Source organism: Corvus cornix, chromosome 20 (assembly GCF_000738735.6).
Source record: "Corvus cornix cornix isolate S_Up_H32 chromosome 20, ASM73873v5, whole genome shotgun sequence".
NCBI classification, from domain to species: domain Eukaryota; kingdom Metazoa; phylum Chordata; class Aves; order Passeriformes; family Corvidae; genus Corvus; species Corvus cornix.
The window spans coordinates 6,828,442-6,853,387 of record NC_046349.1 but is presented as its reverse complement, the minus strand read 5'-3'; the positions used below and the strand labels follow the sequence as shown (position 1 = coordinate 6,853,387).

Sequence of the window (24,946 nt, the reverse complement as noted above, 5' to 3'; positions counted from 1 at the left end):
TATCCTAATAGGAAGCTTCTATGCAGGTGTGTAATATTTTACTAAAAATTCCTTTGCTTTTTTAATCTTTTATACAGTCCCTGGCCACCTTTAGCTTTTCCTCCACAGGTCTCCAATCATGCCAGTTTTCATCATGTGGAGCACAAATTTAAAAGAAAATCATTGAGCACATTGCTCTGCATCTTCCCTCAGCCCTGGCATGTTAGTGCTCACAGCACTAAATCTCCTGTAATCCAGGGCCAATGGATATAAGTTAAAACAATTGTTGGCTGCCCATTTATAGCAGTACTCACATAATTTGTCCAGATCAGATTGGGGCAGTTGCAGGTGAAGTAGCAGTGAGCATAGAAAGCAAAGTGGCAGGAGCAGGAACAGCAACAGACAGTGGGAGATATTTTTCAGTGGGCACAAAGGGAGGAGCAGGGTCTGGGCTAGAATTTACCTCAGGACGTTATCATGTACCAGCCCCACTCCCGAGATGCTGCTTTTCCCAAGCTCAGTTATCCCATACATATCAATAGTCCATCTGCCCTGTGTATCAGTCCTATAATCTATGTTGTAGGCAAAACAAAAGTCTCTTTGAGAGCCCTCTCTGTGGGCTACACTTCTGCAGGTTTTGCCCCGGCACATCAAGTAATATACGGCCATTCCTCCTGGCATAATATCACTATGGACTTTAGAGATCAGTTAGTCGTGCTGACTGTCTTCTCCCAGTTCTGCAATACCTCAGCTAAGTGCATCCCCTTCTTTATGCCAGGTACATTTCTCATCTTTCCCAAAACCCACAAAACTCAAACTTGTAGAAGGCAGGACTTGAACCTCCTTTAGAGATTTGACACTCACTACTCAGTCCTTCCTTACTCCAGAGCTCCCGGGTGAAACTACCCACTGCTGCAAATTTGGGTATCTGGAGCTTAGAAGAAAATGGGCAAGTGACCGAGTGCCCCATTTGGGTTGCCAAGCTGTTAAGGAAATTTTTGACACTAAGCTCTCATGTCCACCAGATACATTTATTGGCACAGATCAATCACAAAATCTGGTAGCCCGAGTCGGGTGCCACAAAAGAGGGACCCAAAAATCTCTGAAAATCCCTGGGCAATAATACCCTTACAAACTAAAATCTCCACCCCCTGCAATCAGCACTGTTTCATTGTCATTGGAGTGATCATTTCCATTGTCATTGGAGTCACCATCTTCACTGCTATTGGAATTGTCACTGCAGATGTCATCATCACCATCTTCATTGATATTGGAATTTTCATTGTCATTGGAGTCACCATCTTTATTGCTATTGGGATTGTCACCATTGACACCATCATCGCCATCTTCATTGCTATTGGAATTTTCATCATTGACACCATCATTGCCATCATCACTGTCATTGTCTTCATGATCATGGTCATTGGCATCACAAAGCTGATTTTTATTACCATCATCACCATCAGAGTCATCGGCTACGACGGCTATGGCCATTGTTGCCATCATCACCAGTTTCATGGCTGTTGGAGACACCAGTTTCATGGCTGTTGGAGACACCAGTTTCATCACTATTGGAGACACCAGTTTCATCACTGTTGGAGACACCAGTTTCATCGCTGTTGGAGACACCAGTTTCATCACTGTTGGAGACACCAGTTTCATCACTATTGGAGACACCAGTTTCGTCGCTATTGGAGACACCAGTTTCATCACTGTTGGAGACACCAGTTTCGTCGCTATTGGAGACACCAGTTTCATCACTGTTGGAGACACCAGTTTCGTCGCTATTGGAGACACCAGTTTCATCACTATTGGAGACACCAGTTTCGTCGCTATTGGAGACACCAGTTTCATCACTGTTGGAGACACCAGTTTCATCACTGTTGGAGACACCAGTTTCGTCGCTATTGGAGACACCAGTTTCATCGCTGTTGGAGACACCAGTTTCATCACTATTGGAGACACCAGTTTCGTCGCTATTGGAGACACCAGTTTCATCACTGTTGGAGACACCAGCTTCATTGCTATTGGAGACGTTGTTGTCATTGTCATCATCATCGTCAGGCACCATGCTGGGCTCTTTCCCAGGCTCAAGGAGCAGGGCGCTTCCCAGCAGCCCTGGTGGCGGCCACCCAGCTGGAGCTACTGCACGGAACTCTGTAGGAGAGCAGAAAGCAGCAGCATCAGCACAAGCATGCTGCCCTCCCATCCACTGCTCCCACCCAGCAGCCCAGTTTACCACGATGCTGTGCTGTCTTCTCCTCTGCAGCTTTTCCTGGTGGGTTTTCAGGGCTCTGCCTGACCCCTGCTGCCCTCAAGGCTGAGGCAACTCAGCCCAAGGCCACGCTGGTGCCTCCCAGCTCATGGCAGTGTCATGGTGGGGCAGAGGTGCCTGAGGGGCCCTCCTGGGCACCTCTGCCCTGGGGCCAGCAGCCACCCATGGTTCCAGTTGCACTGGGGAGTCAGGGAGAGATGGCACTGTGCCACAGCCCACTGTGGCACTGCGGCGAGCCCCACATTGCCTGGGCTCATCCCACCCTGCTCCTACCACGGCTTCTCTGGCCCTCACAAGGCAGCAACCTGGCACCTGCCAGCACCTGCAAAGCACCTGTGATTCTATGAAAATAAGGAAAAATATTCTTAAATGCTCTTCCCACCCACTCATACTTGCCTGCAACGGGTGCTGCCTGCAGCTGCGCCCAAAGGGCGAGGAGCCCCAGCAGGAGGATGCTTCGTGTCATGCTGATGAATTCTATGTCCAGGGCTGCGCCAACCGGCAATTTAAAGTGCCTCGCAGGCAGCCCAGGTCCAGGAATGGGAGGAGGCAGCTCACAGGTCACTTCAGGAACCTCCCACATTTGGCTCTAATTCTGTTTACCGAAGAACCACTCCTCCACAGCCAAGGCAAGAGCAGGATCCAGAGTTGGCTGCACTCCAAGGAGGACAGCACAAGGACTGCAGGAGGGAAGGGGAAACCAGGACTGCACAGAGGCAGATTCTTCACTGCTGCTCTCAAGAGGAATCCCTACAATGACCTTTATCAACAGCAGTGGCCCCAGCACCGGGCTCTGCCCCAGTGCTGGGCTCTGATGCAGGCAGGAGCCTGTCCTGGCCCTGCCATTCTGGATGGAACAGGAGCAGGGCTAGAGCACCTGGCAGCAGCACCAGGAGCTCCCTCCTTCCACATGCAAAATGCCCTTCATTCAAGGCTGCTGTTTCACACGTGAGACTGTTGGCAGATTTTTGTAGGTCAAATATTCAAGGCTTCATTTGAGCACCTGTCTCTGAACCATCCCATTCCCAAGCAGAGTGCTCCAGCTCTTTCAGTGTTCCTACTGTCAGTTGCCAGATTTAGGCACACAAATGAATGAGCTCAAAGTCTCCAGAGCAAGTTAAAGCTGTCCCCCAGCCCCATGGTCCTCCTGCTTCGTGGCCTCCCCAGGACCCCCCTTGTCACAGGGCAGCCCCACGCAGCTCAGCACACTGGGCAAAGTCAGAGCTCAGTGTGTCCTTCCCCCAGCCCAACTAGACTCCATCAGCATGGCCTCCATGCAGCTTTTGGGAACTCCTGAACATGAATTTCAGGATTTAGTGTCCATGCATGAGAGCTCCACTAATTTACACATGAGCATTCAATAACCACATGAATTCACAATGGGAGTGCACAGTTACTGCATGCACAAACACCTAATTAGTTACTGTCCAAGTGAACATCTGCTCCAATGAAACAGCGCTGCACTAAAATGGACCTCTCTGGAGGAAAAGGTCTTGGGACTTCAAGCACAGGAGCTCACACAAGCTGCAGAGAGCACAGGAACCTGTCTTTCAACTGCCAGCCAAACTGCTGGCCTTCACCAGACACCCACAGTCAGAGTAAATGAAAATTAGATGCCCTGCCACATTGCCTTCCCTTTCCTCTGCATGTGATCTCGGGGTAAAGACTCATTGAATATGTTTGAGACAGCAGATTAAGCTTAATTAAGATCCAATTCTGTCAGTGCTAACCCATTTACACCAAGTTATTCTCCAGTCACCCAGGAGTGCTAGTTGGAATCTAATTTTCCATTTTTTTCCTTCTCTATTTAATTATTTCTTTATGAATTACACACAAACCAATGTGTAATCAATAGGATAGGAGAACTTAAGGACTGGTCTGCCCAGAACACATCAGCAACAGGCACAAATGGGTTGGAGTTTCTGGATAACAGACAAAGTTTAAATCTGCAACTGTGTGTTGAGTGAAATTAATTGGTTTGAGCTTGACATTATTACTACAACTCTAAGCTGGCACTTGACAGGAGCACTGGAAAAGCAAAGTCATGCTCAAAGAGCTTTCCATCAACATCACGTCAAGATGATGCAGGAACAGCGCAAGGGAAGGAGCACAGCTCTGCACAAATCTCCACAAATCTGTGTGGGAAGAGGGCTCATGGGAAGAAAAATGCTTTAAGTACAGGTTTATCCTTCTCCTCCTGCTGTGACTCAAGGTGGACACAATTCTTTCACGAACCACCCATGTCCCCCAGAGCTCTGGTGCTCCATACCTCGCAGCTGCCTGGCAGAACCCGACAGCCTGGTGCTTATCGCACGTTGCTGTGGCTGTTAGTCACCACCAAGCCGGACACCCCAGAGCAGGCAGTGCTGGCCAGCCAGTGTCAGCAGCACCAACTCCCTTCCACGCACCTGGCAAACCATCTGGAACAACCTGAGGGATCACAGGCCTCCTTCCAACCTCAGGAGTGCCACAAGGGAGAGCTCAGCACTGCCGCTGTCCCCGTGCGTGCCTGGTGGTTCCTCCTTTTGAGAACATCATAATTTTTAGCAGGCCATAATCCTGGATAACATTTAGGGAACTAATGGAGGAGAATGTCTGACAAGCAAATTGCTCTGATGAAATAAACACCTGAGGACACTGAGGGTCAGAGGGACTTGTCCAAAGTCTCCCAGAGAATCAAACAGGAACGTGGGTAACCTCAGCTGTGAACCAGCTGGTTTTGCCTGGCAGACATGCACCTACGACACAGATCCATGGAAAAATTACCATTAAAAACCAGGGCCTGGAGGACACCCAAACAAGGCATCACATCAGTTAGATTTAGGTGATCCCTGACAGATGTTGTTCTGACACACTCTTAAAAGATATCCCTCTCCCTGCAAAAGCGATGACTCCTTCATTGAGAATTTGTTCCAGGATTTAAGTCTTCTTGTTAATTGGAAAGCTTTCCAAAGATCTGATCGCAGCCTCACTTGAATCAAATAAACACAAGGGACAACTTGTCCATCAAGGTGGTACAGAACGCAAGCTGGTGTCACAGATTAACAGTATCAGTCTCCTCACCATTCCCTGGGAGTTCCTACAGCTGCAGTTATTCTTCCCCTCCTCTGGGCAATGTCCAATTTTTGTTGCTGACAATTTGGAGCAACCAAAATAAGTGCACAAGCAGCCCAATGCTGCTGATTATGAGGTTATGTTGATGTTGATGGTGACTTGGTTGGCTCCACATCCGCCACTGGGCTTGTCTAACAAACCAAAGCTTACCTTGGGCTGGTGCAGCCCTGGCCAAAGCAGCAGGAAGGGGACAAGGGCAGAAGTCTCTTCCAGCATGTGAGCCCATGAGTCAGCAGCCTCTGCTCCCACAGCCACTCCAGGCTTCCATGGGAGCCCAGTGTGGCTACTGCTAAACCGACAGCTACAGCAGGAGAGTCACACTGAGGGGACACAGCCAAAGTCTGCAGTGACAGGTGCTGAGAGACACCAGCACATCCTCTGGAGGCACCACCACAGCCCCCAGAGCATTGGTACTTGGGATCACAGAACCACAGAATGATTTAGGTTGGAAAAGACCTCTGAGGTCACTGAATCCAACCTTTGACCGATCACCACCTTGTCAATGAGAGCATTGCTCCAAGTGCTGCATCCACTCATTCCTTGAACACAAATGAAACAAGACGAAGCATCTGGCAAAGCAGGTGGGAAAGAGATCCCACTTTCCCTCACAGTGCGGCTCAGGGCTGCCCCACTGGCACAAAGGACAGGGACAGCACATGGAGATGGCTGCTGGAGCACAGCCCTGCTCTGCACAGCGACACCCACCCTGCGCTCTGGCAAATCCCCTTTGCTTGGTTCATCTCACTGAATCATCTTGGAATGAGGAAAAACGTTACCAGCAAAACAGTAAATGGTTCATCAATGCAAATTGTTAGCCAGCTGATTGAACAGAAAAGCTTCTCTTTGGCCAAAACATGGGGTTAGATTATCTAGAAAACGACAGAAAAGTTGTTTTGACTATTCTGCACACATTAGACAAGATGAGGAAATGCTGTTTTGGGGTGTTTGCTCAGAAAAACGATGAGATTCCAGAAAGATGAATGGTGGAAAATTACACGAGGAACACACAGATCATGGAAAGACCGGCATTCACACTCCAGCTGCAGGTACTCGGGTCGCAGGGGCAGAGGCCACGTGTGTCCAGCTCCACCCGCGACAGGTCCTCCTCTGGGTGGGACAGGGTGAGTTTAAGACTGTGGGACTTAGGATGCTCTGCCTCGCCCTCCGGGACTGCTCAGCGCCGGGGGAACGGCGGGGACACCCGGGGGCTGCGGCCCGCGCTCCGGCGGCACCTTCAGGGGCGGGCACCGTGTGAGCCCAGCGCTCCCCGAGCACACACCGGGTGGCCCCCCGGGCCTCCCCCTCCCCGCTGCCGCCGCGGGCTCGGCCCGGCCCTATTGCCCCGAAACCGCGTCACATCCGTCGGGGCCCGATGATGCGGACGCGGGATCCCCGCGCATCCGGCCGCTGGCACCGGAGCCGGGAGCGGGGCCATGGGCGCCGCCCGCGATGCGGAGCAGCAGCCGGGGCTGCCTGGCGAGGAGGGCCCGGGCGACACTGAGGAGCAGCTGGTCAGCACGGTGAGGCGGGGGCCGGGCCGGGCCGGGCCGGGCCGGGCCGGGCGGGCAGCGGGAAGCGGGCGGCGGCGGGGCCGCGGCTGACGCGTGTGTCCCGCAGAGCCCCTGGAACATCATGATCAAGCACCGGCAGGTGCAGCGGCGCGGGCGGCGCTCCCAGATGACCACCAGGTACGGCGGGACCGGGATGGGCGGCCAGGATGGAGGGGGAGGGTGGAACAGCGGGACCGGGATGGGCACCGGGCGGAGGGAGGATCGGGTTAGACCGGGCCGGGGCAGGGGGTCCCACGCACCCCGCCTGACCCCTGCACCCGCAGCTTCACGGACCCGAGCGTGTCCATGGACCTGCTGCGCGCTGTGCTGCAGCCCAGCATCAACGAGGAGATCCGGGGCGTCTTCAACAAGTACATGAAGGTGAGCGCTGGGGACAGGTGGCAGCAGCACAAGGGATGCATGGGGACAGCTCGGCTGCCACTGAGGCCATCCCGCCTCTGTGTGGGAGCTGAGCCGACACTGCCTGGCTGCGCAGGCTGTCACCCTCTCCTGCCTTTTCCTCTCCAGTTTTTCCAGACAGCAGCAATCAATGTGCGTGATAACGTTGGGGAGGAGGTGGACCCGGAGCAGCTCATCCAGGAGACCTGTAGGAGCTGCCTGGAGCAGGTGGGCACTGGCGAGGGGTTTCTTGGGTGCCCCCAAGCAAAGCAGCCTGGCTAGGATGTGTCCCTCTTAAGAGCTTTGCTGGCACTGTGAGGGGACATCTGCAGCCCTTGTGTGGCTGCTGTGCTGGGATTCATTCTCACTGGGAAAAGGGGAGCACTCAGGGCTGGGCAGCTCATGCTGCTGCTTCTCACTGCTGCTTTGGGAACACGGCACACAGCTGTAGCTCCCACAGAAAGTGGCTCCCAGCACCTGTCAGAGGGCCTTGGCAGGGTAGGGCAGGATTTTTTCCTTTCAATTCTTGCTTATCTGCCAGTTCCCCAGAATTTATCATGCTCAGATTGTGCTTTTGCATCTGGCTGTCTGTGGAAACATGGCCTGGTAGCACTCCAAAAGCAGAGCTGTTGCAGGGCTTTTAGGTGGATGTGCTGAGGGGGAGGGGTTGCTGGCGGGACCCTCTCTGAGCCCAGAATCCATGGAACCTTCTTTGTCTTCCTGCAGGCCAAACTGTTGTTCTCTGATGGCAAAAAGGTGGTTCCCAGGTTGCCCCATGAGCAGGCAGTGCCAAAGGTAATTGTTGTGATTGTACACAGAGGTTTAAATGACTTGTGAGAGCTGGGAGAAGAAGAGTTGGAGTCACTTTGTTCTCTGACTCTTCTTGGCCACCAGTGCAGTAGTGCAGAGGCAGAGTGGGGGATGTTGGGCTTGAAGGGAATGCAGGGCAAGGAGAATCCCAGGTGTGGGTGCTGCTTGTTGCAGTTCAGTGCTGCTCACGGAGGTGGGCTGGGGTCAGCGTTCACCTGGCCAGGTAGGGAGAAGAGCCCTGCTCATCCCACTGCCCTTCCTCTTCCAGCGTGCCCGACAGATGGATGAGGAGCTGAGCCGTCGAGGAAGCCCCATTCCGAAAAAGGTAGGATGGTTTTCCCCACAAGAGATTTTACGTTTTGGGAAGCTTGGTCCTCATTGCTGGCCATTCCCAGCACTCCATGAGTGCATGGAGGTGCACAGGCAGCCTTTGTGGGGCACTGGAGGTGCTCACTGTGGTGCCAGGCAGTGTTTCTGCCTGTGACAAAAGGAGCAGCTCCCTGGGAGAGGGAGGTTGCTTGAGAGGGTTCCCTCAGCCAGCACAGCTGAGTCACAGAAGGGTTTCTTCCATGCAGAGAAAGGGGCGGCCTCCAGGACAGAGCCTGTCAAATGACCGCGGAGTTTCAGGCATGGCAGCGTGAGTACAAACCCTGAGCTAGAGCCCCTGTTTTGGGAGGGCAAGAGGAATGAGGCTGCCTGTGGGGAGCACAGAAACCCCACAGACTCCTCTCCTGCAGAGAGATGATGGGAGTTCTGGGTGTGGGCAGAAGCAGAGTTAGGTTCAGCTGTTCCTCCCAGGAGGCAAAGACCTTCAAAGAAGGGGTTTTAAACAGGCCCAAAGGGGTGAAAAGGTCCAGATGTACCACCCAAGGTGAGTGGTGAGACATGGGGAATGGTGGGATCTGGGCAGCCAGGAGAGGAGAATGTGCAGCAAAGCTGAGGGTCCGAAGCTGCGCGCTGTGGGGGAATGGAGGGACGTGAACAAGGGTGGGTCTGGAAGGACTTGGGCTCAGTCCCTGCTGCTGGTGGTAACTGAGCTAGTCCCACTGGGACTCATTCTTGCTGTGTTTTCCTTCCCCTCAGGTGGAAGCTCAAAGTCTCTGAGCCTGTGAAAAGGGATGGACCAAAGGTATTGGCTGTCTGACACTGCTGGGCTTCCCCTCTCCTCCCCTTTGCTCCCACCAGCAGAGCCCTGCAGCTGCAGGAGTGCAGGACAGTGTGGGCTGTGCTCTGACGGGCCCTGGGCAGGGGTGGAGCAAGAAGAGGAAGCGAAGTGCCCGGAGGCCTCGGCTGGTCTCCCCAGGCACTGTAGCCTGTAGCCCTGCAGCATGGTGCTGCTGAGGGAGACCTGAGGAGACCAGGAGTAGCCAGGAGAATCCCACAAGTGTTTCCCACGCGGGAAACTGCTTAGATCAGCCCAGACGGAATGTAATGTTCCTCCCCTGCGGAAGGCTGGAGGTCTGTGGCCAGCTCCCTCCCTCACAGTCTGGAGGCAGCTCCAAGGTTCCCTGTCAGAGAGCCGAGGTCTGTGGAGCATGGCCAGCACCAACTTCCTTTCTAATGTTGCCCCTTTTCCAATTGCTCTGTAGTGGGATCCATCCCGACTGACTGAAACCACAACCTTTGTGCTGGGATCTCGAGCAAACAAGTAAGGAATGGCCCTGTTGATGGAGGGTGGTGTCCCCAGGCAGGAGCCCGTGACACTCCTCCCGTCACTTCGCTTCTCTGCCTCGAAAGCAGTAGGAAGGGCTTGGGGAGGAGAGGGGTTGTCCCTGTGCCACTGCAGCTGCCCTCCCCACAACCCTAACATCCCTCATGTTCCTCTTGCAGAGCTCTCGGGATGGGAGGAACAAGAGGGCGACTCTACATCAAGCATCCCCACCTCTTTAAGGTCAGGTGCCACAGCCGGAGCGTGTGCTTCAGCTCCCTTGTTTACTTCCTCCCTGTGCCCTTGTTTGTTATCTCGGAGCACGTTCCCAAGGTCTGGCTAGCACATGCAACACGAGCCAGTGGTGTCACGTGCCCACCGAAGTGGCTGGTTTGCCAGAGCCAGGGCTGAGGCTGGAGCAGGGCAGGCGGAGCGGGGGGCAGAGCAGAGCGGGGCACAACATCCTGGAGGAGGGGGCTTTTAGGGAAGGTTCTGTCACCCGTGCTCAGCTCGGTCCTTGCTGCTTTATTGCAGTACGCAGCCGACCCGCAGGATAAGCACTGGCTGACAGAGCAGCAGCACATGAGGGCCATTGGGGGCAAGATGGTGAGTACGGCTGGGCGCAGGGCCCACCGCAGGGCCAGCACGGGCGGAGGAGCCGTGGGACAGGCGGCGGTGGCAGGAGGATAGGCAGGGTGCGGGGACACAGCGCTGCCAAGGTCCATCCCCTGCCCACAGGACTGGGGTGCAGGCCAGGGGGCACAGCTGGGGTGCTGGCTGGGGTGTGGCACTGCCCCGGCCACCCCTCGCAGGCACCCTGAGGTGTCCCCCGCCTTGTGCCACAGGCCTACCTCCTCATCGAAGAGGACATTCGGGATTTGGCCGCCAGTGAGGATTACAGGTGAGGACTGAAGCAGACATTCTGAAGGTGCTGCCATGCCTGGGGCCACTTCCCTGGGGACCCCTACCATGTCCCCCCTCACTGCTGCATTTCCCAGTGGTCCTGTGCTGGAGGGACATGACACTTGGGGGGCTCAGTTATGTTTGGGGTTTGGTGCCGGGGACCATGTTGTGCAACTCAGGTTTGGACTTGGTGTTGTTTGGGGGTCCGTGGTAGGTTTGGGCTCAGTGCTGATTGAGATCCATGGTGGGTTTGGTAGGTCTGGGCTTGGTACTGATGGGTGCCAAGGGACATGGTGGGTTTGGGGTCAGCAGTGGGTGCTGGAGTCCCTCCACCTCACCCTCCTTCCTCCCCAGGGACTCTGTTGATCTGCGGCTGGAAGAGCTGAAGCCCTTCATCCCTCCAGCCTGGATGACTGAGAAGATGCAGAAGCACATGGAGACGCTTCGCCGCGGGGGGGACGTGCCGCGCCCCGAGGACCCCCCGAGCCCTGAGGCCCCCCAATAAAGCCGCTTCACTCCAACCTCGCCGCTTCCTGGGCTCTGCGGACGGGCGTGGCTGGCCCTTTAAGGGCCTGCGGGACCCGCGGCTCCGCCCCTCGCGGCGCAGTGGCCAATCACAGCGCGGGATGTCAATGGCTGGCGGTCAATCAGCAGCCGCTGGCCGTTACCGTGGGAGCTGCATCTTCGGCGGGCGCTGATTGGTCGGCTCGAACCGGGCTGCGCGCTGATTGGTGGAGGGGCCGCACGCGGAAATATTCAAACGGGGCGCGGGAGCGGGCGGGGCCGTGCGGGACGAGCGTACCGGAGAGCGCCCGGCATCGGGGCTGCGACCGAGCCGCTCCTGCACCGGAGAGGGGCTGGGACCGAGCCGCTCCTGGGCTGGAGAGCGTTTGAGACGGGGGTTGGGATCGGGCCACCGCCGCTGCACGGGAGAGCCCCTTCGGTACTGGGGAGCCCCGCTAGGGGAGCCCGGACGTTCGCTCGGCACCAGGAAAGCTGCAGCGGGGCCCGAGTCCTGCCCCGAGCGCGACTGCGGGAGGGAGCGAGTGGAGCCCGGTGCGGCGCCACCCGGGAGCGGGAGCCGCGTCCAGCCCGTGACCCGCCGGCAGCGGCGGCCGCAGACCGGTGCGCCGGTCCGTGCTCCCGGAGCCGTCATGGCCTCACAGAACGCCGACCCCGCCGCCGTGTCCAGCGCAGCCGCCCGCAAAGCGGCCGAGACCGGGGCCACGGCGGCCCGCGGCGCGGTGGGGAAAAGGTGAGTGGGGCCGGGGCCGGGGCTGTGGACGGGGGTTGCCCCGATGAGCCGGCCGGTAACGTGCGCTTTCCCCGCAGGCTGCAGCAAGAACTGATGGCGCTGATGGTGAGTGGGGTCCCGAGGCCGAGTGGGGGATTGGGGGATCCTGGGACCAAGCCGGGGGTTGGGGGTCCCGAGGGCTCCTGGGGCTGAACTGGGGCGAGGGGCGGGGGCGGTCTCGGTGTGTCCCGGGCCGCCCTGACGTGCTGCCCCCGCAGATGTCCGGTGACAAAGGCATTTCTGCCTTCCCCGAGTCCGATAACCTCTTCAAGTGGATCGGGACCATTGACGGCGCCGCCGGGACGGTGAGAGGCGAGATCCCGGTCTGGGGTGGGGCCCTGACCCTGCCCCACCTTCCTCCCTTCACACGAGGCTGGTCCCAGCCCTCCACTTCCCCTGTGCCTCCTCTTCCCCGCGGCTTCCCCCACCTCTGGGGCTACGGCCCCCCCCTGACTCCTGTCCCCCTCAACTCCCGCCCCCAGCCCTACGAGGAGCTTCGGTACAAGCTGTCGCTGGAGTTCCCCAGCGGGTACCCCTACACAGCACCCACCGTGCGGTTCCTGACCCCCTGCTACCACCCCAACGTTGACACACAGGGCAACATCTGCCTCGACATCCTCAAGGAAAAATGGTCAGCGCTGTATGATGTTCGCACCATCCTGCTCTCTGTACAGAGCCTGCTGGCAGGTGGGTCTCGTAGACAAACTGCTGCGGAGTGCTGGGGAAAGGGGTGGTGGTGGTGGTGGGGAACCCCAACCCAGATCAAGGCTCAAGGGTGTCCAGGTCACCCCACCAGCTGACCCAGCCCCTGTTTCTAGAGCCAAACATCGAGAGCCCTCTGAACACACATGCTGCCGAGCTCTGGAAGAACCAAGTCGGTGAGTACCTGGAACAGAACCCTCCTGCCCCCTCCCCACTGGAATGGGCAGCAGCACAGCCCCTAGTGTATGTCTGGCCCCACAGCTGCCCTGGCAGCTCCTTTGGGACCCTTGGCACCATGTTCCCCCTCTCTCCTCAGCATACAAGAAGTATGTGCGGGAGACATACAACAAGCAGACCAAGAGCCAGGAGACCTGACTGTCACCACCACCCCCCAACATACCCACTCCCTCCCGGCCATCCCCTGTGTTCTGTATCATAGGCTGTTTTTAAATTAATGTCGCAGTCTGAGCCATGGTTAATGTATAAATAAATGCACGTTTATAAGTTCTGCAGGGGATTCTGTGGCAGCCTGGCACACCTCACGTGCCCAGAGGCCCCTCTGCGAGTGTGGGCAGGGAGGGTGGAAAGCACATTGACCCCTGTGGAATAACAGGGGCTTTATCAATATTTGGGGGCCCGGAGTGGTCCCATTCCCTCCTCAGGGTGGAAGCAGCCCCCCCCATCAACTGCAAAGGCAGGGGTTGAGGACTGTAGGGGTACACAGGGGCTCTGTCCCCCTGCTCTGTGACAGGGGTGCCACCTCTGCTGCTATCTCCTGCCCCCTCTAGCTCACAGCACCCCACAGCAGCCTCCCCAAGCTGCTCTCGCTATGGTGCCATCTGTCCCTGCTGGCTGTGTGGTCTCCGTGGATTCCACTGTCCATGGTGGAACGTTGGCTCCACTCTCCATCTCTGCCAACGTGGTCCTCACCTGCTCAATCTCCTCCTCCAAGCACTGGGCTGTCGGGGACTGTGTGGGACCCCCTCCTCGCCGGCTGGGCAGCACCCAGCCCCCCAGCCCAGTGTGCAGTGGGGCAACACCACCCCCTTGCGTGGAGAAGAGCTGGCAGAGGTGCTGGGCTCTGTACAGGTCCTGCAGGAAGAGCTCCAGGGCAGAGAGGAAGAGCACCCATAGCCGCTCCAGCTCCTGCCGCTCCAGAGGGCTCGCTGGGGCCCGCCGCAGCCCCGCCAGCAGCACCTGCCGCAGCCCTGTGGGGTAGGCATGCTGAGCTGGGGCAGCTCGGGAGCCCCTCCTTGGCCCCAGTGTGGGTGCAGAGGTTCCCCATGGCTGCTGCCCAGTTCCCTCCTTACCCGTGCTGAGCTCACAGGCCTCTGCGCTCCTCCTGCGTCGCTCCTCGCGCAGCCGAGGGCTGTCACTGCTCCCCCCAAGCTGCAGCACCAGCTGCCGGTGTCCGGCCGTGGCCTTGCAGAAGGCAGCCTGGGCTGTGGCACACGTTCCCACTGCCCCCCGCCCACGGCACGCATCCCTTCTGCCTGGTGCCATTACACCCCGTGAAAACAGGGCAGGGTCAGGGTGTCGCTGGCTCTCCAGGGGTCTCGGCCGCCCTGTGGCGCAGTGCTGTGCTGCGGGTATGTGACAGCTCTGAGCTGTGTCTTGGTCCCATGGTCCCACCCACCCTGGCTGGGGCCTGTACCCCGCCTCATCCCCCGTGCTGTGCTCCACCCAGCTGGTCCCCAGGGAGCTGTGATGCCCAGCAGGCTGGCACAGCCTCTTCAGAGAGAGACACAGAGACAAGTGTCATCTTTCCCCTGTAGGGAGGGGGCTGCTCCTGCCCTTCCACCTTGTAGCCAGGTCCTCTGGGTGGGAGATGTGGGTCCCAGTGTGGGGCAAGGCAGTGGTGGCTCTCTAGAACCCCTGTGGTCCCACAGCCTTGCCCTAGAGCAGGACCCTCGGGGCTGGAGCTGTGCTCCCTCACCCTCTGGCATGTGAACAAGCTGCTCTGCATGGAAACTCTGAGCTCAGCGCTGGCTCCTGCCCAAGAGCCCGTGGGAACCACTACTCTGTGCTGCCCCTGCAGCACTGCCCTGTGGCATGAGCCCGCCCACACTCCCTCCCTGGGGAGCAAAGCAGGGGCACACTGCCACAGCCCCCTCCCCGAGTTCCCCCCCCTCCCCCCGAGTCCCCCCGTGAAGTTCTGCACCAGCAGCTCAAGCCTTTCCTCTTTAATTGAGGCTTGAATCAAAGCCACAGGTGAGAGATGGAAGGAAAAGCTCAGCCGCCAGTGGTGAGATGGGACTGGGACCCTGGCACGGAGCAAGGTCCCAGCCAGTGCTGAGGGCCAGGTGCTGTGGAGCTGCTGCTCCCTGGGCAGCTGGGGAGCAGGGCTCGGTGCAGCAGCCAGCCCAAGGAATGTCTGGTCCCTTACTGCACACCCTCCATCATCTTCAGGAACTCTGCAAGAGAGTAGCAGCCTCAGCCCATGGCCCTGCCTGGGTGCACAGCATGGGTGCTTGGCTGGGGCCATGGCTCACCATCAAAGTCGATGCGGCCATCATTGTTCTTGTCTGAGTCCTTCATCATGTCCTCTATGTCCTCATCAGTGACAGGCTCCCCAGTGGCTCTCAGGATCTCACCCAGCTCCTCAATGTCAATGAACCCATCCGCATTCCTGCAGGAGGGTGAGGGAGGGATGGGACCTCACTTGCCCCGCAGACAGGATGGGCCACTTTGCCCCACCCCACCCCCACTCACCGGTCAAAGACTCGGAAGCAGTTGGCCAACTCCTCCTCAGACTTGCCTTTGGCATCCTCTTTCATCTGGCGCACCATCATGACCAGGAACTCCTCGAAGTCGATGGTGCCGCTGCCTGTGGGGATGACGCCAAGCCTGAGTCAGGCTGCCTGCCCAGAGTCCAGTACCCACCCCTGCCAACCACCACCAAGGGCTGCTCACCATCCTCATCCACCTCCTCGATGATGGCATCCAACTCCTCTTTGGTGGGGTTCTGGCCCAGCATCCTCATCACCGTCCCCAGCTCCTTGGTGCTGATGTCTCCACCACCGTCGGCATCAAACATGTCAAAGGCGGCTTTGAACTCTGTGGAGAAGAGAGGTCAGGGCCAGGCAGTGGGGTGGAACCAGGCCCTGCACCATGGCCATGTCTGGACCCTCTCCCTGCTGTCCCCACACTCACCCGCAATCATCTCCTCGCTGAGGAAGGCGCGGGCTTCTGCCTGCTGGTCCGTCTGCAAGGCAAGGGAGAGGCGTCACCATGCCACCCATGTCAGGCCAGAGACCGCTCACACAGCATGGCTCAGCAGTGCCTGGCTGTGGGAAGAGCCTTTGCCCTGCTGCAGGATGATCCTCTGCCGGCACAAGCCACAGACACCAGCAACCCCTACAGTTCCAGTGCCTTCCAGGCATCCATGAGCACGGTGGGCTGCAGGGAGCTGCCTGCCCGAGTCCCCCACTATCTGGGGGGCTCCATTTTGCAGGGGTCATGGTCCCTGTGCGCAGCCTTGGCATCCTAGGCATGCAGCGCTATTTTTGGGATCTCCTCAGCTCCCCTTCTAGGGATTGTTGGGGCTACAGCTGTGGCACCTGTCAATCCTGATCGAGTTTCTCCTGGAGGCGCAGGCCGGCCATGGAGCCGGCAGCAACACTGTGTCGCATGACCCAGCACTCGGCTTTCAGCCACCCCCGGCCACCACTGCCTCTGTGCAGCCCTGAGCTCCAAACAGGCGCCTGCACCCCCCTGGCAGCCACACGGTCACCCTCAGTTCTGTCCTACAGGGACCCTGCACCACCCAGCACTTCCCTGCCCTCATCAGCATGGTCAGCCCACCACTGGGGACCATCTCCCTGCTGCCCTCTGCAGAAGCACCTCCAGATCCCCCTGGTGCCTCCTGCCTGGTCAGGTCTTGTCCCGGCACACAGCACATGGCACACAGCACACAAGAGCTCTTACCATCTTGGGAATTTATGGTGCTTCCCACCCCCGGAGAATCACCAGCTCCTGCAGCAGGAACTCCCAGAAGCTTCGTGGTGCCCCTGGCACCCCAATTTGTAGTGTGTCCTCTGTGGGATGTGCCTCCAGCTACTGCCCCCTGGCCCCCGCAGCCTATCAGCGCCCTGATAGCACCCAGCCCCTCTCACTGGCAACTGGTGCCTTTACCTAATTTAGCCAAAGCTTTATTGACCAAGGGCTAGGATTAACGTGGGGCTGAGGCTGGGATGGAAATTCAAGCCCTTCAGGAGGGACACTGAAGCCGTGGCAGGAGTGCGGCTCTACCCACCCCCAACACCCCCATCCAAGGCAACTCAGCAAATGAGGGGGTTAAAAATAGCCCTGGAGCCGTCAGCATCACCCGGGTAAGAGGGCCAGGGTCCCCCCTGCACAAGGGGCATGGACCATCACCCACTGCCCCCTGAAAACGCAGCCCTTCCTGGGCCAAGCTCCCAACACCAAGCTGGTTTTTCCTGGTGCAGCATCCCCCCTGCACCCCCATTTTCTGCTGCAGGAGGCCCAGCCAGAGCAGTGCTGCAGCCCACTGCCCCAGATAAGGAAGGGGTCCCCAGTGGGACCTGAGGCATGAAGTCCCTGGAGAGATTTGGAGCACGAGCCCCATGGTTTGGGGTCCTCAGTGCTGTTGGCACCTGGGTCCGGAAGTGGCTCCATCTTTTCATGCTTCTGAGGAGCGGGAATGATGCCCGGTGCCTCCTCGAAGGCTCAGTTCTCACACTTGCAGCCCATGCCAGCCACTGCTGCCAGGGCCGGCTGGGGCTGATGGCTCTGGGGATGCACTGGCCAAGTGGCCTGTGCTCTATGGTGCTCAGAGCCTCAGGGCTGCAGTGGGGTCAGGGGGACAGATCCCTGCCCCATAAGGTCCCAGTGCCAGGGACACATAGGGGTTTCCTGGCTCCTGGTTTTGCCAGGACCCCCATTCCCCAGGTGGGAACTGGGAACAACACAAGTCCAGCCCCTAGTGCATCCCACCCTATCCAGGGAAGCTCAGGGGTCCTGTCTGAGCCCGGGTGGGGTGCAAGGTGCTGGAACAGGGTACAGTGAGCAAGCAGGGCAGAGCGATGGCAGCAGCTGGGCTGGTTCTCCGATATTTATAGACATTCCCAAGGAAGAGGTGAGGAGTGAGAAGGCAGGCACTAAAAAAGGCCGGGCAAGTGCTGGGGGTCCAGTCTGGCCATGGGACACATGGCAAGGCCGACTGAGGCCAGGGTGGCAGGGTGCCAAGGTGGCCCAGGGGACATCCCAGTGGGATTGGGAGCCTGAGTCTCGGGTACCAGAATACACGGGTGTTGGGGAACATGGCTGTCAGGGTACAGCGGTGCCGCGGTATTGGGGTATCAAGACCCTGGGACACACAGTGCCGGGCACCGGAGTGTGGGGCTCCCGTGGCCCCAGGGCAGATATCCGGGGCTCGGCCCGACCAGGACATTCCGGACAGGGGACAGAGGAGCAGACACCGGGAAGGGCGGGGTCAGTTCCCGGGCAGAGTCTGTGGACAGCGCCGGGCAGAGCCCTGACCCTGGTCCGAGAGTCCCGAGCGGTGCTGCCGGGACCGATCCCGATCTCGGCCGTGCCGGGCAGTGCCGCTAGAGCCTATCCTGATGGTGCCGGGCAGTGCCGCAGGCGCCGACCCCGATCCCGATCCCAATCCCGGCCGTGCCGGGCGGTGCCGACTCCACCGCCCCGATCCGGGTTCCCGGCGGAGGCGGAGCCGCGCAGGGAGGATCCCGGGACGAGCTGTGGCGGAGCGGCCATCGCTCGGCACCACCCGGCTCGGCTCGGCCCGGCCCGGGGCAGCGTGAACAGACCGGGTCGGGGGCGGCACCGGGAGGGTGTCCCGGGGCCGCGCTGTCCCCGCGCGGGGCCGGGCCGCGGTGGGCAGCCCCCGGCCCCCCCGTGTCGCGGTGCCGGCCCGGACCCCCCGGCAGCGATGGCCGCCCGCATCCTGCACCGGCTGCGGCACGCGCTGGCGGGCGAGGGCGGCCGGGAGGAGCCGGCGGGCGGCGGCGAGGCCGAGGACTGCCCGGAGAGCTCGGAGCTGGAGGACGACACCGAAGGGCTGTCGACGCGCCTCAGCGGCACCCTGAGCTTCACCAGCCACGAGGACGAGGAGGAGGAGGAGGAGGGGGACGGAGCTAGCGAGGAGCTGGAGGAGCCGCCGCAGGCGCCGGGAGCGGCAGCAGGCACGGAGGACGGAGGCAGGTGCTGGGGCGGTGAGCTGGGGGGACTGGGGTGACTCCAGGGACACTCATGCGATGGTGGCGTCCGGCAGCCCGACAGATGTCACAGCCCTATCCCTACGGAGGGCACTGATACCCCTCTCCCGGCACAGAGTGGGTCTCTGCGGCGGAGCGTCCCGGCGGCAGCCTGCTGACCCGGCAGCTGCAGGAGCTGTGGCGGAGGTCGCGGGGCAGCCTGGCACCGCAGCGGCTGCTCTTCGAGGTCACCAGCGCCAGCGTGGTCAGCGAGCGCTCTTCCAAGTACGTGGTGAGTGAGCCCGGCGCGGCTGGGCGGGCACGGGGTGGGTACGAGTCCTGCTCTCCCCGGGGCAGGCAGGGATCCCACGGGGCTGGCGCTTATTTTTTTCTCTTTCCCCGTGCTGCTCGGATGGTGCTGGCGGCTCAGACGAGCCTCAGGTAATTATTGCTGATGGGTGCTGTGGCTGCAGCAGCCCAGTTCACTCCCTTCTGTCCGGGCAAATTCCCCCAGCCCCTTTGTGGCCGCAAAGCCGGCTGTGCCGGTGCTGGGATCAGCGTGTCCACAGCACTGCCTGACACCTGTCTCCTCCGCAGCTCTACACCATCTACCTGATCCGCTCTGGCCAGTTTGACAAGGCCCCTGCCACCATCGCCCGGCGCTACTCAGACTTTGAGCAGCTGAATCGCCGCCTGCGCTGCCGCTTCAGCTGTGATATGGCCAGCGTTGCCTTCCCCAGGAAGAGGCTGCGCCGGAACTTCACTGCTGAGACCATTGCTAAGCGGAGCCGAGCCTTCGAGCAGTTCCTGTCCCATCTGCACTCCATCGATGAGATCCGCCGCTCCCCTGAGTTCCTCGAGTTCTTCTTCCTGCCGGACCTGCAGGCTGCGCAGCGCCTGACCTGCACTGGCATGTACCGCGAGGCCCTGGCCACCTGGGCCAACGCCTACAGGCTGCAGGACCGGCTGGGGGTCTGCAGCTCCGGCCGCTTCCTGCTGACACTGGCTGGGCTGGCCGTCTGCCACCAGGAGCTGGACCAGCTCAGTGAAGCCCATGGCTGCTGCGAGCAGGCGCTGCAGCTGCTGGAGGCTCAGGGCAGCCACCCACTCCTGGGACCCTTCCTGCAGGCCCACATCCACCTGGCCTGGAAGGTGGGCAGGGACAAGCGGCGCTCGGAGGCCCGGCTGCAGGACCTGTGGGAAGCTGGGCTGCCCGTGCAGCAGCAGCCTTCCCTGAAAGAATGCCTGATCAAGGAGCCTCTGGAATGAGCAGCCTGTGCCCACATGGGCAGGAGGGCAGGGGCTGGGGGGGGCTCACACCTGTGGCAGCTGGGAACAGTGAGGGCAATGCCGTGGGTAGGAATGGGGCAAGGGAACAGCACCACAGTCCCACGGGCAGCACAGCCCATGCTTGGAGCTGCCTCCTAAATGCACTTTCTCTGTGGTTAGTCTGTCTTGCGAGGCCAGGGATTCACAGGGGTCCACCACCCACACTGGTGCTGCCAGAAGCTGCTCCCCCTCTGCAGAGGATCCTGGAGTAGCTGAGACTTTAGCTGGGATGTACTGGCACCTTGCAAGGGAACGGGAAGGCTTCTGGCAGGGTCCAGGGCTCTTGCAGGGAACTTCCCATGAAACTTACATAATAGAAAGGACTTTATTAAATAAAGTCTTGGCAGGAAGAAGAGCAAGGTGCCCGCTATGTCTGTTCAGCCCCACTACCCCAGGGCGCCATCAGTGAGAGGCCTCAAGCCTCCACACAGAGGTGGGAGCTGCCTCATCCCCTTCTCCCGGCTCCCAGCTGGGCCCAAGCCCAGTCCTAGGGAGGAGCCCAAGGACAAGGAAAAGCAGCAACTGAGGCGCCAGGGCACAAGCAGTGCAGAAGTGAGAACAGGAAGTAATGCGCACCAAAGCAGCACCTTCCTCTCCTCTGACCCAGCCTGCGGTGAGGGCAGAGCAGATCCACTGTGCCCCTGGCACTGCCCGCCCTCAGGCAAGCATAGTCACGGTCCAAAGGGACAAACTCCAGGGACGGAGTCCAGCTCTTCACCCAATGGCTTTATTTCAAGGTGGGTGAAGGGTAGCTGATGGCAGCGTGTGGTTGTATGCTGTGCAGCTAGCAGCTGGTTGCAGCGATGCTCTGTTGGTCACTGTCTGTCACAGACACTTCTGTCACCGGGACTCCTGCAGTGCTGGATCCCACCTGGTCTCCTTCCTGTTCCTGTTCAGGTCCTGTCTTGATCCCAGGATCCCTCTCTCAGCATGTCTCCAAGCTAGAGCTTGCTCTGGTTTGGTGTCTCTTCCACCCTGATGACACCTTCCTGTGTGCAGGTGACAGCCAGGACCCCATCCCTGCGCCACAGCCGTCCCTGCACCAAGCCCCGGCACCCACCTGCAGAGAGGGACTGTAAGACTACAGCCCACTGCCCCCAGGACAGGCAGGGCTGGCCTTGGCCATGAAGGTCACCCAGAAATGCACTAAGGACTTACCAGCCCAGGGGCTCTCACACTCGTACAGCATCCAGTGGTCAGCTCTGAAGGGTGCGTGGAACCACATGGAATGGTCAAGGGACACCATGAACTTGATGCAGTACTGCCGGTGCGGGAGCAGGGCCGTGCCCAGGAAGGCGTAGTCAGAGATGTAAGCGGCCACACAGCAGTGCACCTTCATGTCAGTCTCCCCTGCAGAGCAACCAGAGCTGCCCATCCCGTGGGGGCCCGTGGGACACGCCTGGGGCGCAGCACAAGGCAGAGCCTCAGAGACTCCGCTCTCCAGGAGCCAGCTGCCAAGCACAGCTGAGATTGTTCCAGACCCACTCCCTTTGCCATGCCATGCCCCAGCATGGCTCGTGGCATCACCTCTGCATCCATACCTGTGTTACAGCCTTGAAGTGCCAAGGCTGGGGCACAGGCAGCCCCTGAATCACAGCCCTCCCAGTCCACTCTGTCGCAACAGTGCTCCACAGTGTGAGCTGGTGCTTAAGCCCTTGGATTGGGAGACACCTGGACCCAGCAGGACCCACCTATGTAGCCTCGTGCTCGCACCCAGAAGAGCAGCTTCGGCTCCTGTGGCTCTGAGCTGAACATATCTGGTGGGTTCACGGGTTTAATGTCAATCGGCACATCTTCGGCTTGGATCTTGGTGAGATGCTTCCTGTATCTCTCGGCCAAGTTAGGATTCCTGCAGCCCAGCATAGAGAAGTGAGGTTAATGCCAACCAGGCAGGTTGCAGCACATCCTACTGGCAGCAGCTCCAGATCAGGGAGACAGAAACACAAAGAAAGACAAGAGGAGCACAGCTCCCGTCGTGTTCTGCTCCTCTGTTGCCCTCCTAGGCATATTTGGGAACTCCTCAGACAGTCCTCTCCTGCACCTGCCTATGCTCCAGTCATAGAGAGGTGTTGCCAGCATGTCCCTTACACCCCACTCACTGCAGAAACTTCTGGATGAGCTCCTCCTGTGTCAGCAGCTCCTCGGGGGGCGGCACGGCCGGCATGGTGAACTGGTGCTGCACTGGGCTTGCCTGGGAGAGCTGGAAGGAGGCCTGACAGGTGAAGATCGGCTTTCCATGCTGGATGGCCTTTACAGAGCGAACGGAGAAGCTCTTCCCTGTACGGGTCCGCTCCACTTCGTACAGCACCGGCACCTTGGGGTCCCCTGGGACAGGAAAGGGACGTTCTGCCGCTGGGCCACGGAGCACCACGCACAGAGGAGACCTGTCCTGCGGAGGCCGAGCCCGGCGGTGCCGCCCACATCCTCCCTGCTTTGCTGGGGCCGGGATGACGGCGCCTGCTCACTCCTGCTCACTCCCCCAGCCCCCCCAGCCACTGCCGGGGCCCTCCCGAACCCCTGCATCCCGTCCCCGCCGCCCGGTTCCCCGGGCGCACCTGCCCGCACGAAGTAGCAGTGCAGCGAGTGCACCTGCTCGTCGCGGCTCACGGCGCGGGCGGCCGCCACCAGCGCCTGCCCCACGATCTGCCCGCCGAAGAGGCGCTGCGTGGCGGGCACCCAGTGGTGCCGGCCCCTGCGGAGAGAAGGCGGCCGCGGTGAGGGTGGCGGCGGAGGGGGAGGCGGCCCGGTCCCGCCGCGCCCGCCCCCGTGCGCACCTGAAGAGGTTGACCTCCAGCCGCTCCAGGTTCAGCACGCTGGTGATCAGCACGCTGCGCAGGTCTCCGGGCGGCGGCGACCCGGATCCCGGCCCCGCTCCTGCCCCGCCGGCGCCGCCCGCAGCCCCCATCACCGCCGCAACCCGGGACCGGCACCGCGACCCGACCCGCACGGCGAACCAGGAAGCACCGCCCACCCGCGAGGCGCGGACCGCCATATGATTGGACGGTAGAGCCGTCAGTCACCCTTGTATTGTCAGAATTCTCTGGGCTGGTTGGTTTCCCTTCTGTCAATAGGAAGAACAGGGCGCTGATTGGCCAAGATCAGGGTGTGGGCGGTGCCCGGGTGGTTTAACGGGGGCGGCGGGATGGGCTTGGGCCGGTCCTGGGGGCGCGGAGGCGGCGGCCGGGCGGAGAGCGGCCGGGCGTCCCCCCGCGTCCATCCCTCGCCATGGAGCTGGGCGCCCGCTTCCTCCCCTACAAGGGCTGCCTCTACGGGCTGTGGAGCTGCGTCCCGGTGCGCAGCCACAACCGGCAGCACGGCACCGCTGTCCGACAGGACGTCAGGTAAGGCCCGCCCGCCGCGTCCGGCTGGAGCTCGCAGCTGTGGCAGGGCCGTGCGCTTGGGGTCCCCTGGTGTAGCACCGCCAGACACCGTGAAGCCGCCTGTTGGGCCCAGCCCAGCGCTGCCCCGGGGCACAGGCCCTGTCCCGTACCTGGCTTTGATAACCGGGCTGATCCCGGTAGTGTGATGCCCCGGTACCGGGATGCCGCCGGCTGTGCCACACACTTGCTGTGTCCACTGTACAGCTCCTGCCCTTTTCAGCTCAAGTATCAAGACTCCAGTCATCGGCATCTGCAGCATTCTCCAGCTGTCCTTACCTCACTGCAGTGGAAAGGTGATATCAGGTTTCCTTCTGGGAGCACTTGATTCCACAGCCTTCACTTCTCCAAGCGGGTGTAGTGACGCCGTTTCCTTTCCATCTTAGCTGGTGGATCTGCTTGTGTGCACAAAAGCTGCAAGGTCACTCACTAGTTACACAACTCCTCCCTTTGCCCTTTTAAAATGTAACTTGCCTTCTTAAAATACAATTTAACCTCCTTCCTTGAAGCTTTTCTTATCGCATTCTAGCCTGCTCCTCCAGAGTTGCAGAACCGTGTGGTTTAGGGGTTGAGGCACAAACACATGGGTATCAAATTATCGTCATTGTCTTTGCTGTTTGTGGAGAACAGAAGTAGAGGTGCAGGGAGCAAGAGGTGGGGTTGCTCTGTTGTGTCTGGTCATGGCTATTGTAACTCTCTGTTCCTTTGTTTCTCCTTTGTTTGAGCTTTCTTATCCCAGACCTGAGCAGTCAGCCTGCGTATCTGAGCGGCAAGTGTGGGTTTGTGTGGCCACTAATTGAACACAGAGTTGCACACAAGAAAAGGCAAAACTAAATGCTGGCAGCCTGCACCACCTTTGCTTCCCCCATGAATGCTTTCTCAACGTTTGCAGGTTCATACAGGTGAAGTTTGGAGGTGCCCAGATCCAAAAATATAGCGAGAAGAGAAAAAATAATCATCCCAGCTTGTGCCCAGCCTATTTTGTGCTGCAGTACAAGGAGGGCATAGACCAACTCGTGATCAGTGAGGTGAACAACCACCATGCCCACACGTGCACAGGGTGTTCCACTAGACAGCACCGTGACAAAGCCACATTGGAAGCGGCAGATCGGGGACACCGAAAGTGGTGCCATGGCGAGCAAGGACTCACACATGGTCATGGGACACCGGTGGATGGTGTGCCCTGCTCCAAGCACGGCTCCCACACTCCCTGAGGCACCAGAGGAGAGCGCCTCAGCCTCAGTGCTCGTCAGGGTGGTCAAGGTGATGAAAACTTCCTTGTGAGTGGACCAGGGCTTGCTGGCCTCCATCAGCACAGAGAGTGCCTGCGGCCAGGACAGGCTCAGCCTCCACACCAGTGTGGTGAAGTGCTTCTTCAAGCAGTTCC

At 59.5% G+C, this 24,946-nt stretch overlaps 8 protein-coding genes across 14 annotated transcripts; 4 read left to right on the top strand and 4 right to left on the bottom strand.

The window, feature by feature from the left end:
• Positions 1-991: 991 nt before the first annotated feature.
• Positions 992-6,550, bottom strand: LOC104687724 (stress protein DDR48-like). The gene is made up of 2 exons (XM_039563649.1): positions 2,651-6,550; positions 992-2,136 (listed from the first exon to the last, which is right to left on the bottom strand). Exons 1-2 carry the CDS (start codon positions 2,835-2,837, stop codon positions 1,448-1,450), a joined length of 876 nt encoding a protein of 291 aa, XP_039419583.1. The 5' UTR covers positions 2,838-6,550; the 3' UTR covers positions 992-1,447.
• A 119-nt stretch (positions 6,551-6,669) lies between these two features.
• Positions 6,670-11,199, top strand: DNTTIP1 (deoxynucleotidyltransferase terminal interacting protein 1). 2 transcript variants are annotated; one of them, XM_039563647.1, is made up of 13 exons: positions 6,670-6,888; positions 6,986-7,056; positions 7,203-7,299; positions 7,447-7,545; positions 8,044-8,112; positions 8,396-8,452; positions 8,703-8,764; positions 9,211-9,256; positions 9,717-9,775; positions 9,958-10,018; positions 10,310-10,381; positions 10,621-10,676; positions 11,033-11,199. In XM_039563647.1, the coding sequence occupies exons 1-13, from the start codon at positions 6,802-6,804 to the stop codon at positions 11,181-11,183; spliced, it is 987 nt and encodes a 328-aa protein (XP_039419581.1). In that variant the 5' UTR covers positions 6,670-6,801; the 3' UTR covers positions 11,184-11,199. The 2 variants fall into 2 exon arrangements, with proteins under 2 accessions (XP_039419581.1, XP_039419582.1); XM_039563648.1 differs by lacking the exon at positions 10,310-10,381.
• A 92-nt stretch (positions 11,200-11,291) lies between these two features.
• Positions 11,292-13,182, top strand: UBE2C (ubiquitin conjugating enzyme E2 C). The gene is made up of 6 exons (XM_039563651.1): positions 11,292-11,933; positions 12,011-12,038; positions 12,191-12,277; positions 12,455-12,659; positions 12,791-12,850; positions 12,991-13,182. The coding sequence occupies exons 1-6, from the start codon at positions 11,833-11,835 to the stop codon at positions 13,047-13,049; spliced, it is 540 nt and encodes a 179-aa protein (XP_039419585.1). The 5' UTR covers positions 11,292-11,832; the 3' UTR covers positions 13,050-13,182.
• LOC120411076 (regulator of G-protein signaling 9-binding protein-like) lies at positions 13,150-14,728 on the bottom strand. The gene is made up of 2 exons (XM_039563650.1): positions 13,985-14,728; positions 13,150-13,882 (listed from the first exon to the last, which is right to left on the bottom strand). Exons 1-2 carry the CDS (start codon positions 14,175-14,177, stop codon positions 13,464-13,466), a joined length of 612 nt encoding a protein of 203 aa, XP_039419584.1. The 5' UTR covers positions 14,178-14,728; the 3' UTR covers positions 13,150-13,463.
• Positions 14,729-14,842: 114 nt separating this feature from the next.
• Positions 14,843-23,927, bottom strand: TNNC2 (troponin C2, fast skeletal type). Of its 2 annotated transcripts, none has more exons than XM_010396966.4 (6): positions 16,602-16,949; positions 15,828-15,879; positions 15,588-15,731; positions 15,387-15,501; positions 15,167-15,303; positions 14,843-15,088 (listed from the first exon to the last, which is right to left on the bottom strand). In XM_010396966.4, the coding sequence occupies exons 1-6, from the start codon at positions 16,602-16,604 to the stop codon at positions 15,057-15,059; spliced, it is 483 nt and encodes a 160-aa protein (XP_010395268.2). In that variant the 5' UTR covers positions 16,605-16,949; the 3' UTR covers positions 14,843-15,056. The 2 variants fall into 2 exon arrangements, with proteins under 2 accessions (XP_010395268.2, XP_020439514.1); XM_020583925.2 differs by lacking the exon at positions 16,602-16,949 and adding an exon at positions 23,839-23,927 and having other exon boundaries at positions 15,057-15,088.
• Positions 18,204-20,538, top strand: SNX21 (sorting nexin family member 21). Of its 4 annotated transcripts, XM_039563750.1 has the most exons (4): positions 18,204-18,860; positions 18,991-19,145; positions 19,284-19,294; positions 19,451-20,538. In XM_039563750.1, exons 1-4 carry the CDS (start codon positions 18,589-18,591, stop codon positions 20,120-20,122), a joined length of 1,110 nt encoding a protein of 369 aa, XP_039419684.1. In that variant the 5' UTR covers positions 18,204-18,588; the 3' UTR covers positions 20,123-20,538. The 4 variants fall into 4 exon arrangements, with proteins under 4 accessions (XP_039419684.1, XP_039419687.1, XP_039419685.1 ...); XM_039563753.1 differs by lacking the exon at positions 19,284-19,294 and having other exon boundaries at positions 18,991-19,138; XM_039563751.1 differs by lacking the exon at positions 19,284-19,294 and having other exon boundaries at positions 18,204-18,871.
• Positions 20,888-23,189, bottom strand: ACOT8 (acyl-CoA thioesterase 8). The gene is made up of 6 exons (XM_039563754.1): positions 22,957-23,189; positions 22,738-22,874; positions 22,282-22,507; positions 21,874-22,031; positions 21,341-21,532; positions 20,888-21,242 (listed from the first exon to the last, which is right to left on the bottom strand). Exons 1-6 carry the CDS (start codon positions 23,172-23,174, stop codon positions 21,124-21,126), a joined length of 1,050 nt encoding a protein of 349 aa, XP_039419688.1. The 5' UTR covers positions 23,175-23,189; the 3' UTR covers positions 20,888-21,123.
• On the top strand, positions 23,240-24,796 carry ZSWIM3 (zinc finger SWIM-type containing 3). Of its 2 annotated transcripts, none has more exons than XM_039563758.1 (2): positions 23,240-23,523; positions 23,783-24,067. In XM_039563758.1, exons 1-2 carry the CDS (start codon positions 23,408-23,410, stop codon positions 23,943-23,945), a joined length of 279 nt encoding a protein of 92 aa, XP_039419692.1. In that variant the 5' UTR covers positions 23,240-23,407; the 3' UTR covers positions 23,946-24,067. The 2 variants fall into 2 exon arrangements, with proteins under 2 accessions (XP_039419692.1, XP_039419691.1); XM_039563757.1 differs by lacking the exon at positions 23,783-24,067 and adding an exon at positions 24,452-24,796 and having other exon boundaries at positions 23,249-23,523.
• The last annotated feature ends 150 nt before the right edge of the window (positions 24,797-24,946 follow it).